The sequence below is a fragment of the Hypanus sabinus genome, chromosome X1, assembly GCF_030144855.1.
Source record: "Hypanus sabinus isolate sHypSab1 chromosome X1, sHypSab1.hap1, whole genome shotgun sequence".
Lineage (NCBI taxonomy): Eukaryota > Metazoa > Chordata > Chondrichthyes > Myliobatiformes > Dasyatidae > Hypanus > Hypanus sabinus.
Genome location: NC_082738.1, coordinates 44405804 through 44418864, shown reverse-complemented (window position 1 = coordinate 44418864; position 13061 = coordinate 44405804). Strand labels below are relative to the sequence as shown.

The window sequence follows — 13061 nt, the reverse complement described above, 5'->3', positions numbered from 1 at the left end:
ATGTTGTGGGGGTGGAACTGGACTCTCTGACGGTGGTGTCTGAAAAGAGGATGCTGTCCAAGTTGCATGCCATCTTGGACAATGTCTCCCATCCGCTCCATAATGTACTGGTTAGCCACAGGAGTACATTCAGCCAAAGACTCACTCCACCGAGATGCAACACTGAGCGTCATAGGAAGTCATTCCTGCCTGTGGCCATCAAACTTTACAACTCCTCCCTTGGAGTGTCAGACACCCTGAGCCAATAGGCTGGTCCTGGACTTATTTTCACTTGGCACGATTAACTTATTATTTAATTATTTATGGTTTTATATTGCTATATTTCTACACTATTCCTGGTTGGTGCAGCTGTAACAAAACCCAATTTCCCTCGGGATCAATAAAGTATGTCTGTCTGTCTGACTACATCCATTCTTTAGCATGTCTTGACAGAGGACCTGGAAGGAAAATTACTTTTGTGTATCTGGCTTTTCGCTGATTATTTGCTCCATCATGTCTATGCCTCTGTGCTAATATGAAAGAAATAATTCCAGTATCAATTCTGCAATGTCTCTTCCTCTAAGCCTTGTATTTTCAATGCTTGAAATTACTTGAAAGAGATGTTCAATAACAATAATTGGTTATATTGTTTGATTAGGTATCTGGGTTCATTGCTTCTACATTGTCTGTGCACATCTTCCTCAGAGTAAAATCCAGATTAAAATGAGCACAGCCAGAAGTTTCACCCAATTGTGCAAACCAATGTTGCTAGAACACATACAGAAGGAGATTTCTGCATTCCTACAGTGCTGATACTTTTCCCTTAACCTCCTTTAAAATGCAAGTGCAACTCAACTGGTCTTCTTCCTTATCATAACCAGAGGCAGACACCAACCTTCTTTAAAACACTGTCTAGAGTCTCTGGACGACTGATGTCAAAACAGATTAGCACTGCATCCGAGTCAGGATAGGCCAGCGGACGAACATTGTCATAATATGCTGATCCTGGAGGGGAAAGAAAAAAAAGAGCAAAGACATCAAAATGGGATGTAGAAGAAGAGCTATTTTATGCAGGCCCTGCCATGAGTAAGCAATATATAGTTTCATAATAAAACAAGTGCACTAAACAGAAATTTTCCACAGCAGGATATAGACATCAGCAAAAACAGAAAACTGCTGAGCCTATCATTTGTCAGAAAGTTTTATGCCTGGGTGAGTCCACCTGTAAAATAGCAAGTGAATGGCACATCAGATTACTCTTGAAAAGGCTGGTTAATTGTTGCAAATTGTTCATAATGAAGGATGTTTGAAAAATGAAAATGAAATAAAAATCCACTTTATGAAATCATTTATGTTGCAATTGTACAAGTCGTTGGTGAGGCCACAATTGGGTATAGTTATGGTCACCCTATTATAGGAAAGACTAGTTAAACTGGAAAGAGTCACGAGGATGTTGCCAGGGCTCAAGGGCTTCAGTTGTAGCGAGGGGTTAGCTGGGCTAGTTCTGTATTCAATGGGCTGTAAGAGAATGAGGGGTCTCCTTAGAAAGGTTTATAAAATCTGAGGGACATTGATAAGGTGGATGGTAGCAGTGTTCTCCCCAGGACAGGGGAGTCCAAAACTAGGGTGCATAGATTTAGGATGACAGGGGGAAGATTTAAAAGAGAGTTGAGGGGCAACTTTCCCACACAGTGGCTGGTGAATATATGGAGGAAGCTGCCAGAACTAGCTGAGACAGGTACAATGGTATCCTTGAAGAAGCACTTGAATACCTGCAGGGTTGGGGTGTAGAAGGATATAGGCTGAACACAGGAAATTGGGACTAGATGGGTGAGCATCTTTATCAGGAAGGACTCGTTGGACTGAAGGACCTCTATTCCTACTCTATTGCACAATGACTATTAGTTTCCATCCATTCAACACAACAGCTCCAGTTAATTAAGGTATGCTAATGAAGGCAAGTTAATATTCTGCTCATAGGATCATCACTGTGGATTCAGAAGCACACAAAATCCACTGTGCAGCAAACCAAGCAAATTAAATACAGGTCCAATTTTGGGAAGAGATTATGGAAGGAAGAGGGTGGCTCAGATCATTGAAGGTATGTGGCCCAGGAGAGACAACCAGGGAGTGGAATAGATCAGACCCTGCACAAAGCTGGACAGTGATTCAAAAATCCAAGATACGATCTTGGAGAATGCCTTTTACGCCGCAAGATGTACTGCTCATACCCAGCCTCCTTCATTTTCTGGCATGTCAGAAGCAGGGAGGTCCTGGAAAGACATGTCAATCTTTTCTTTACAGTTGAGCTTTCACAGAAATTGAATATTTTGTGTGGGAGAACATGACTCGACATAATGAACTTCAGAACAAGCAAAATTAAACATGGTGACCACAGCCAAGACATTTTAATTATTGTTTCTGTGAACAGTAATATTTTGGAGCTTAGGAAAACAGAATCAAATTCATATGAACAGTGCACATCACCACATACATGCCAAGGGTAGTTAAAATCTGTCAACTGCAATCTCCAGCCAAAAGAGATTAAAGGTGGCACTTTCTGAGTTTACCATCCATTTTACCAGGCTTTTGGTAAACATTAAGGGAGTTCTTTGTTAACTTGGCATCTAATATGGAAAACAAATAGTGAAGCACAACATTGACCATGTCTAGGCTGTTTTGTACACTCGAAAAACTCGACGAGCCACATGCCAGTGATTTGCCCTTCCAGCGGCAGCAAGATTTCTCCATCAGGAGTGCATGGGATGACACAATTTTTGTGTGGAATGCTCCTTTTGGAGCACCACAGGGAAACCTGGGACACATTACTCTGCAAAGTGTCATCGCTGGGTGTTCCCAGGGACACCAATAGTCTTGGCAGCACTAAACTGGATGGGGATGGCTGCCAGGTAAGTGGAATGCTTAGTCAAATCTTTGACCACTGTCTGCATTAAATCCAACTATGCACCCCATCCTCACACACCATCTCCAACCAGGCTGATCTCCAGGATGCCCCCAACTCTGAAATCTGTAATATCCCAAACTGGTTTCCCTCCTAAGCTGCGCTGATCCCCTGGCCTTCATTCCCAACTCTCACTGACCTTCGTGTCTGGCGTATTCCCAGCCCAACATTTCAGCAAGAATACTAGAAGGCTACAATGCACTTGCTCCCCCTCAGCCCCCTTGCCCGTCCCACCATAAACCAAGCACTGGTCGTGTACGATCAGTGGTGATGGGAGTAGCCAGCTGTAACTGGATGCTTAGTGCTCCAGATTCCAGCATCTGCAATCTCTTGTTTTCTATTCAAATATAAGAATGTACATCAAGGTGTGCCAGAGAGGCCTCAGCTGCCACCAAACTTTGAGGTGGTCTTTGCAATACTGCATCTAGACCTTTCTTGTACAGTGCTTTGTACAATTCACACTGATGCACATAAAGTTTAGACAAGACGCAGTAACTATTTATCTATCTACATTTAGCCGGCCAGCTGCTTGTTAACAAAGCTTCTGCATTTCTTTTTTCAAGAGCCAATTTTATTTTCACTATCATTTCACATTTAGATTTAGGTCATTGTAAATGATTACTGAAGGTTGGCAAACTACAAACGCATGATCAACCCAAGTGTCCAAAGATATTCATGCCAGCCATCACACTCCAGATTTGACTGTGTAAAACAGTACAGTACATCTCAATCAGCATGCTTGAACTTGTGCAGAAATTGCAAACTAAAGCCAGGCATTCATGAGAGACTTTTTTTCTGACCCCGAGGCATCTGGTCTGTCCCTCCAGGGAAGAACAGAAGAACACTAAGTCGGAGCAGATGTAGACCACTCAAGCCCTTCATGTGTCTCCAACCATTCATGGTTGAGCTGCCCCAGACCTCAATTCTTCTTCCCCATGGCTCTCTATCCCCTGATCTTTCAAAGCTTTATTTGATTCCTCTTTAAATAAAGCCCCACTGATCTAGTCTTCATAGTCCCCCAGGGTACAGAATTCCAGAGATTCACCACCCTCACAAGAGGAATAACAAAACTATTCAGAAAAATCCACCTATAATACTTCTTTAAAAAAAAATAACTTGCCTACCTGAAACACATGGGCAATGGCCTCCAAAGTTTAAACTGGATTATAATAAAATACGCAACCAAAATGAACTCCAAGTCAGCAATGCCACATCAGATCTATTGGCAATTGGTTAGTTTATACTTGCTCTGACAGAGGCTAGTTTTCTCTTATTTTGGATAAACTGAAGCAATCACTGTGGAACATAATATTATTGATTAAGGAGAGCAAAGACCTGCTGCAAAATATTGATCTAGTTTGAATTATTTTATGTTCTGAAGGTGAAAAAGACCTTCATTCCTTTAAAGAAAGGGATGTTAATATAGGTGTATTAAGCTGATGTAAATGTTAAATTGTCAGTGAGTGGCAGAACCTTGGAGAGTTTATAGCAATGTGGGGAACAATAAAATTTGATAGGGTAGGGTTAATGTAAATGTGTAGTTGATGGTTGACACAGATTTGGTGTGCTGCAGAACCTGTTTCCCTGACTCCAGCTATGGCTCTTTAGTAAGAACTTAAAAAAAAGTCAGTAACTTTAGATGTCAGCATTTTCCATTCACCTTCAGAGTCTAGTTTTGTGGTCAGAGCCCTCATTATTCTTTGGTATTCTCTAGTTCATATAATTCATAAATTGGCATTCAGTGGAATTAGATACAAATAGACTAAGGAAGGGGCAATAAATGTACTGTAATGTTAATAGCCTATCAAACTGCTTAGAATGCTACCACTGATGCAAAGCTAACTCCAAACAGATGCAAAGAAGCTGAAGCTGATATTGAAAAGATGAAGACAATGTTATCAGAGCTAACATGATGCCTTGGTGAACTAAGAATTACATTCCATCTCTGCTATTAATACCAGTGAATTAAAATAATTCCCAATTTCAAGTAACAGATAACCAAAAACATCTAGTTTTCGAGCAAGTTCATGAAATTAGAAAGGATATTCCCCCCCCCCAACCCCCCGCCAATATATTACCCTCGGCAATGAAGAAAAATTTCCTTGAAACCACTTGGAAGTGAAAAACAAGGCTGCATTATTCTTCATCAAGGTCATTTTTGACAATCTCCAGGGAAGACTGCAGCAAAAAAAGGTCAGTTTCAGATAACTTGCTATTTACACAGAATTACTGGATATTGGAATTCTTCTCAAAATGAATCTATTATGGATTTAACTCTGACAGCAACTATGCTAAGTAAACTGACATACGAGTGATTCTGGTAAATATACAGCGTATTTTATGAGATTCATTCAACAGAAGATGAGGGTTGGGCAACTAAATAGACAGCACTGGAGAGAAATAAATCCCTTTTGACATGTGTTGTCTATGTTTAGGTAACTTAAGATATAGTTGTCTGAGCTGTCTGTCCAGCTAGATTGCAGAGTCCAAGAAGATTTTAGATCTAGTCACATAACCTGAAAATCTAATGGACAGTGAATCGCTGAATTTAGGGAAATTTGAACAGCACCATTGCAGGAGGGCTAGAGAACACATAATAAAAGCTAAAAATACTGGTAACAGTTGGCAGAACAAGCTAGATCTACGGAGATAGAAGCAGAGTTAATGTTTCAAGTTGATGACTTTACAACTGAACTGCTTTTGGGCCTTGGTATATAGATGGTCCTCCAGTATAGTTGATAAATCTGATAGTATCAAACAATTTGCACAGTGCAGTTAAGGCATAATTAATTTTTTTTTAAAAATGCACTTTGACTCCTGGGGAATGATTTTTGCCTTTACTACTTAAGCCTTAAGCATTACTATCCAAGTCTTAAGCAAGCCTGTAAACTCGAGAGACCGTTGTGTGTGAAAATCCCAGGAGATCAGCAGTTTCTGAGATACTCAAACCACCCCATCTGGCACCAACAATCATTCCACGATCAAGTCATTCAGATCACATTTCTTCCCCATTCTGATGTTTGGTTTGAGCAACCAAACTTCTTGACCATGTCTGCATGTTTTTATGCTTTGAGATGCTGCAACATGATTGGCTGATTAGATATTGGCATTAACGAGATGTACAAATGTACCCAATAAAGTGGCCACTGAGTGTATTTTCTACAGTATCATCAAGATAGAGACCAAAGCCCATTTCTCAAGTCATAGATGAAACCACTAGAATCTAGGGCTATTCAGTCCTAAATCAAGCAAACCCATTGCAATACCTAACAGTAGTATCTGGAATTGATCATGCTAAAGATGAAGGGTCTAACAAAATCCTAAATGTGAGACAGGTACAGAAGTAAGTGCAATGCCGGAGCGCACAGCAGGCCAGAACAATCAGTGACATCATATATCATTCACTTATTTAATTTCACTACAACTAAAATCTGTTTTGTACATGGGACAGCACTGGGCAGCTTGCCAGGATTTCAGGTGCAGGGGGTGAGGGGAATAGGACAATGATTAATTTCACAGCAGCTGCTAAACTATGCATACTGGATACACAAATGTTATAGTTCAAATCTACATTTCAGAGGAACAGTTTCTCCAAAAAGTCAATCATTTGCTTTGCAAGACAAGGATAACATCAGAATAATTTATGACTGCATGAAAGATCAAAGTTGTCTTTGTTTTAAAATAAATTTTAGAACTTCATACAGGATACCCAAGTCATATAAACACTACATATACTGCATTAGCTATTTGTTGTGGTTTTACTGGAATGAGATCTTGCAACCATGCCATAAAACTTAAAAACTCATGAATTCTGAGATATAAATAAAATGGCAGCTAAAGGAAATTTTGCTTGCAGATACATGTTATGCATGGGACAATTAATTCCGAAACGAAGACAGTGGCAGGTAAAATAATTTTGCAGGTGAATATATTTCCATTGACTGTTGGCAAACTTAAAAAACTTCAACTTCGAACTAATTTCAATTAACCCCTTAAATACTCAGTTCTGTATCAGTAAGCATGCAGCAAGAGCCAAAGTTAATTGGCTTAGTAAAATAATTCAGAATGAATGCTTGCATTTAATGTACTTTTAAAAATATATTAGAAATCTCCACTATGGACAGTAGTGTTGTCCATTTCCAGCATTTAAGATTTCTTAATGAGCAACTTTACTATCTGCAGAAGAATGCAAAGCCCTGAGGTGTTATGTGCACATTTAATTATTACTAAAAAAAATGAGCTGTTAACAGAACTTTAGTAAACCATTGAAACAGCTACCAAGTACAAAAAAAGGTAGAAATGATGGCTGTCAGTGCTAACCCTGTATGAAATTCCTTTCGGAACTAGAACTATGAAAGTCACTGTAAAAGGATGGGATTAAGAAATTGAAGCAAACACAAAAAATAATGTGGTCCTGTTGAGTCATATTAGTGAATAAATGCACAATGCTGTAAATCTAAAATTTGAGATTTTAATACATTATGAGTTAAAATATTCAGAATATGCTAATCAAGAAAGATGCTAATACTACCATATTGCAGGATCTGCCTCAGGGCTTTTACTTTATTCTTAATCTTCTTACAGAAGAAATCATCACTGAATAACACTTGTTCATAGTCACTGGCCAGAAAGAAATAAAGAAACAATGACTGGCATTTCAATAGCACTCCTCATAACCTCAGCAAAGCTGAAAGTAGTTCACAACCAGCAAAATGCATGCATAAACAGCAATATTACCATATTAATCTTTTTGGTGGAGTTGACTTGGAGATGAATATTGGTTAGGATACTAGGAACACATTTCAAAATGGCACCTTGTTACTTTTAAATCCATCTGAATCAAGGATTCAGTTAAGTGCGATCCAAAGCAAACGCAAAACATCATTGATAGGGCAGAACTCTTTCTGTATACACTACTCGGTTTATCTAATGTACACTAGTGGCTGCACTGGGACAGAACTCCACAATCCTCTGCATCAGAGGCAACATAAAATACCCATCCAGGTAACTTTGCAAACGTGAAGAGAGTTCTACCTGCCACACAACTTTTAGGTGACTTTTTCTTTATATCTTGCTCTGCTGACCAGAAATTAAACTCTGGCTGACCTCATAATCTATTTACACAATTCTTCACAGTGAGCACCTGAGCAGTGGTCTCAAAGGAACAGACCAGATTATCAGTTAAACATCGGCAAGCTACTGATTACCTGCAGTACCTCAGCAAGTCAACTGGTGTTTCCTGAAAGGTTCACATACAAACACTGGCTTATGGGCAAACTGCTTGAAGTTCACCTTAATTTGCTTTCTCCACAACGTCAACCATCCTGCACGGAAATGCTGGAGGTCCTGGGAAGGGATGATTGGAATGTTAATAGTCTTCATTCTTCAGTGGTCAACACTTAAGAGGGAAATTTCTCGCTCATTGTAAAATGAATTTATAGTCTTTACCCTGGCTACAGAAAAAGCCAGTCAGCATCAGGTAGACGTTTCCTTGTGGCATTTATTATTGTTCAAGAAATAAAATTAAGTGTTAAAACTGGAAAGCTAACAGATGGAAGAAATACTGCACACTCCAGCAAAACACTTGAGGGCTGGCAGATATATTGCTGATGTTTTGTGTACTTTCTGTTCCTCTGGTTTGTTGAATGGTTCCAATTGTACTTACTTTGATCCGTAAATGGGTGAAGACAAGAAATCTTTATTGATGGCTTACATCTACATATAGGATTGGCAAGTTATAAACCTCTCCTCTGTTACCGGTGTCAAATACACAACATGGTAACATATTCAAGTTCAAGTTTACTTGTCATTCAACCATACATGGATACCCATGAATACAACCAAATGAAACAAGAGTTATTCCAGGGCTACGGTGCAACACACAGCACTAATGGTCCTAAACAAAACAAGGCACAAAAAGATAGCAGTAAAATTCTCCCTCACCCCTGTCCTTAACCCTAACCCAACCTCAAATTCCCCATGCTGTCCCCAAACTATCCTTATATACATAAACAACCAACTAAGTCTGAGCCATGACATCTGCTTAATATGTAATCCAAGTCCCTGAGTCCATGAATGTTACAGCAGTCAGCTGTCAAACTCAATACAGCCTGTTTTCTACTGAGTGAACACAGGGGGCAGCACTGACTCTAGCATGGATGCCAGTACTCCGGTGGAGCAGCTGACTCCGAAACCTCCCCCTGCAGCTTAAGGCCTAGTCCTGACTATGACCAAGGCCACACAACTCCCCTGCCCAAGAAACCAATTTTTTTTTGCATAGAATACAATCCTATTGATTTCAACATAAAAGAACTTTCAGAGCTCAGTACAATGTGCAACCACTACCATATTGTATATTTACAAATAAGGGTAATTTTTTTCCTTATTTCTCACTATAGGCTAACTTTGTATGTGGGAATAGATAAAACAACTATCATGGCAAACAGCCTATAATACAAAACATGCTTAAAGTAAGATTTAAGAACTTCAACTACACAGAAAATTAATTCTATTAATATTAAATTTCCACACATTTAGATGTGTTTGATTAGACATTGAACATGGGCAAATCTATGGCAAACAGTGTCCAATATGAAAAAAAAGGTGAGGTTATGGACTTTGGAAAAGGGAATGTATATTAGAATTGTTGAAAAGAGGGATATTTAGAGGATTAAGGGATTTGTGTATCCATGGACACAAATCACTAAAAGCTAGTGCACTGGTACATAAAGTAATCAAAAAGACTAATGGAATGTCGCTCTTTATCTCAAGGGGTTTGGAATATAAAACCAATGAAACATACTCAGATACCTTTGAAGTAGAGTGTTTGGTTTGGGCCTGGGACTTTGAATTGTATGCTTTGGCACTGGAAAAGATAACCACAAAGTAATTGACACACAAAGGAGCTGGTCAGATATCAATTTCTATGCCTCCAATACCCTCTGTACTTGAACTTGCATTGATGGTATTTACCGTAATTGCTACAATTTCCTGGGTAAAAAAAAATGGATAAATAAAGTAAGGCAATGGTAAAACTGGCATCTATCCTAAAGGGATGTTCTGTGCGCACTGGTCCCGAACTGGTCTTCTGTACGTCCACTCTATCCTTTCAACCATGCTGTACCTTAAAATAAAAATAGTCAGATGAAGCACCATTTGGCACCCCGGTGAGTGACTTGCTTGGAGTCTGCCATTTGTAATGCTCAGTATTGCCTGAGCATACAGCATCAGGAGGGAAGTCCTGCCCTCTGTGTGCTGTGCTTGTACAAAACACTGAAAAAAAAGAAAGCAAGCAGGGGCCATGATAGAATCTGGGGGGGGGGGGGGGTCAGGCCGAGATACAAGGCAGAGGGGATATGGGGTTGGTGGGAGAGTAAATCAGACAGGTGGGATTGCCAGTGGATTTGTGAATGTGATGGCTGTAAATTGTCCTGTGACAGATCATCAGTTTTCCTACATGCACGTTAATACTTCTGGAGCCATGTACTTCTTAAAGGGCAACCTGTGAGAGGCAGAAACAGGAACCCTGATGCAATACAACACCATACACTGCAGCTCCAAATATCATACAACAACCAGCATATCATGAAGATGAAAGACTTTGGGTGCGCAAATCTGGACTGGATGAACTCAGCATGTGAGGCAGCATCTGCAGTCCAGACCCTACATCAGGGTCAGAATCAGCCCTCAAGGCAAACATTAAGACATGCAACATCAACACTAATTTCTGGGAAACTGTTGTCCAGGTACATCTTAGATTGACCAGCGCTACGGCAAATATCTTGGTGATCTAGAACTACATCATGTCAACAGAAACAGGAAAAGGGAATGGGGATAGCAGTGTCGACGTTTTGTGGACCAAATTGTTAACGTGGGTTCACCCATGCCACTGGAAATATGATGTCCAAACACGAGGGTTTTACAATCCTGGCTTTCCTATAGACTTCAGAGAACAGTTCAAACATTCCTTAAAAGGCAAGCACTTTCGGTCTCCTTAGTCTGCCTGTTTGATATTTGCATACAATGATTTGACCTGTCGAGTCTTCAAAAGTTTGAATCTCAGAACAAGTATTTTCAGTTGTTTTTATGACATAAAACACACTTGGAAAACTATTGTCTTCAGTAATGAAACAGGCTTATACCAATGAGATAGACTCTTGTAAAAACCCATTTCGCCATCAGAAGGAACCAAACGTTCATATTTCGAGCCTTGTCTCATTGAAATTTAGCTTTACAATAACGAAACGGTTTTTTATTTCCCTCCGAGTAAGAAGAATGGCAATTGTTTCACCCTTATGCATGAGAAATTTCTGGAAGTATTGTAGTAGTGTTATTTAGGAACATGCAACACTTTGTAAAGAAAATGGAGCTGTGCCAGTGCGGCACTGCAGATTCAAATGGCCCTTCACAGAACAGTGATTGAGTGGGATCATTTTAATCTGCTATACCAGTTATAACTAAACTATTCATTGAGAACTGCCCCAGCCGCCCCAGCATTGAACAAAAGGCTAACAACCCAGTCGCGTCCAAGGTCGCAAACCAGTACGTCTTTTCCCAGCTATTCCTTGCCAATGTTAAAGTAGAATTGACAACTGGAAATGGAGAGCGTGAGTTAGAGAGGGAAGGGAGGAGTGTAACAAAGGCGGGCGAATAACCCCAGTAACTGAAATTTAAAGTCTCTGCAAATTCATTAGTTTTCCAACTTCCAGTAATTCAATTAGGCACACGTGACCCGTCATTATTGTTAAGAGAAGAGTTGGGCTTTCTTCCGTGGCGTGCCATAGCAACATTCTTTCTACCGGATAATAGTGTATAAAATTGTTCCTTTGTGGGAAGGTGAACGTGAATAGCGCGAGAGACCCGGCAGAATGGAATATAAACCCACAACCATTCGGCTGAAGCCTGGAACTCCTGTCAGACTGGCTGCATCTCTGCCGAGTATCCGAGGCCAGTAGCAACAATGACACAATATACCTCACAGTGCTGAACCAAAACAAGCGCAATAATGCTAGACACTGTCAATTAATGCTGTTTTGGATTACTGACGGAAATTGTCAATAAGGCGATTCATTTAAGAAATAAGGTACTTTAATTCCCCATTTATGGTCCGACATTTAGTTTGAAAACTTTCTATCTGATTATCGCCTGGTCTGCTCCAACCGAGAAGGAGCTCCGCTTCCAGACGCGACGAATTTCAGAATTTCACAATCATTTTACATTCTGATTTTCCCGCGAGTCATTCTATTGCTAATCTCTAGACTTCCCCGCCTCCGCTTCTGGACTCAACCACTCCCTCCCTCCCTTAACGCACTCTTTTAAATCGCCTTTGAAAACTACCCCTTGTAACATTTTTTATAATCTTTCCTAATATTAAGATTTTGCTACAGCTTGTCTTAGGACTGGCGTGAGACTTCTATACAATAAACTCGCATTGTAAATGCACATTGTAGCTGCGGCAGTTTTAGTGATTGGAGTGAATTGACCAAAGGCGGACTGGTTCCCACACCCAGACGGCAATAGCGCATCCCATGGGAATTTAACTGCTTGGGACTGGATTCTTCGTTGTCCGACCCCAAAGTTAGAGTCATTGAATTGGTGTGCGGAGGCAGTGTCTACTGCCCCAACCAAACATACAGAGAATTTTCTTCTCCAACCCCCGGCAGGAAGTTTGACCTCTTGCCTTTAAAACCATTGGGGGATCGGGGCCTGGGAAACTGGGCCATTTGTGTTGCCTCTTGGATCGACTACCGTTGCTCCCTCGGGGAGACACGAGAGACTGCAGATGCTATGATCTGGTGCGAAAATAAATGTGGGGTCTTGACTCCAAGCGTCAATAATTACTTTCCCCTCCACATATGCTGCTCGACCCATTGAGCTGCTGCAGCAGTGCGTATGTAATTCCCTAGAAAAGGGCGGTTGGGAGGAACAAACAACAAGCAATAGGCTCCTCTCCCTCTGCTCAGGCCCCTCATCACCAGCTGCTTCAGAAAACCTCCAAGTTGGAGACGCCCCTGCTTCTTTATCAAACAAAATGTGGCTGCTTGAGATTGCAGCAGATGTTATATATTTAATTTCAAAGAACAAACTTACCTTATAATAAAAAAAATTCTCCTGTGACCAC

General features: G+C 40.4%; 1 protein-coding gene across 3 annotated transcripts in view; it reads right to left on the bottom strand.

Moving 5' to 3' along the window:
• The window catches only part of rnd2 (Rho family GTPase 2), a 125171-nt gene that overhangs the window by 77935 nt on the left and 34175 nt on the right, over positions 1-13061 (bottom strand). For all 3 annotated transcript variants that reach the window (XR_009509034.1, XR_009509033.1, XM_059956520.1), the window contains exon 3: positions 875-984. Coding sequence is in view for 1 of the 3 variants with exons in the window: in XM_059956520.1 (XP_059812503.1) it covers positions 875-984 (110 nt within the window). In the remaining 2 variants the exon portion in view is untranslated. The remainder of the gene's footprint in view (positions 1-874; positions 985-13061) is intronic.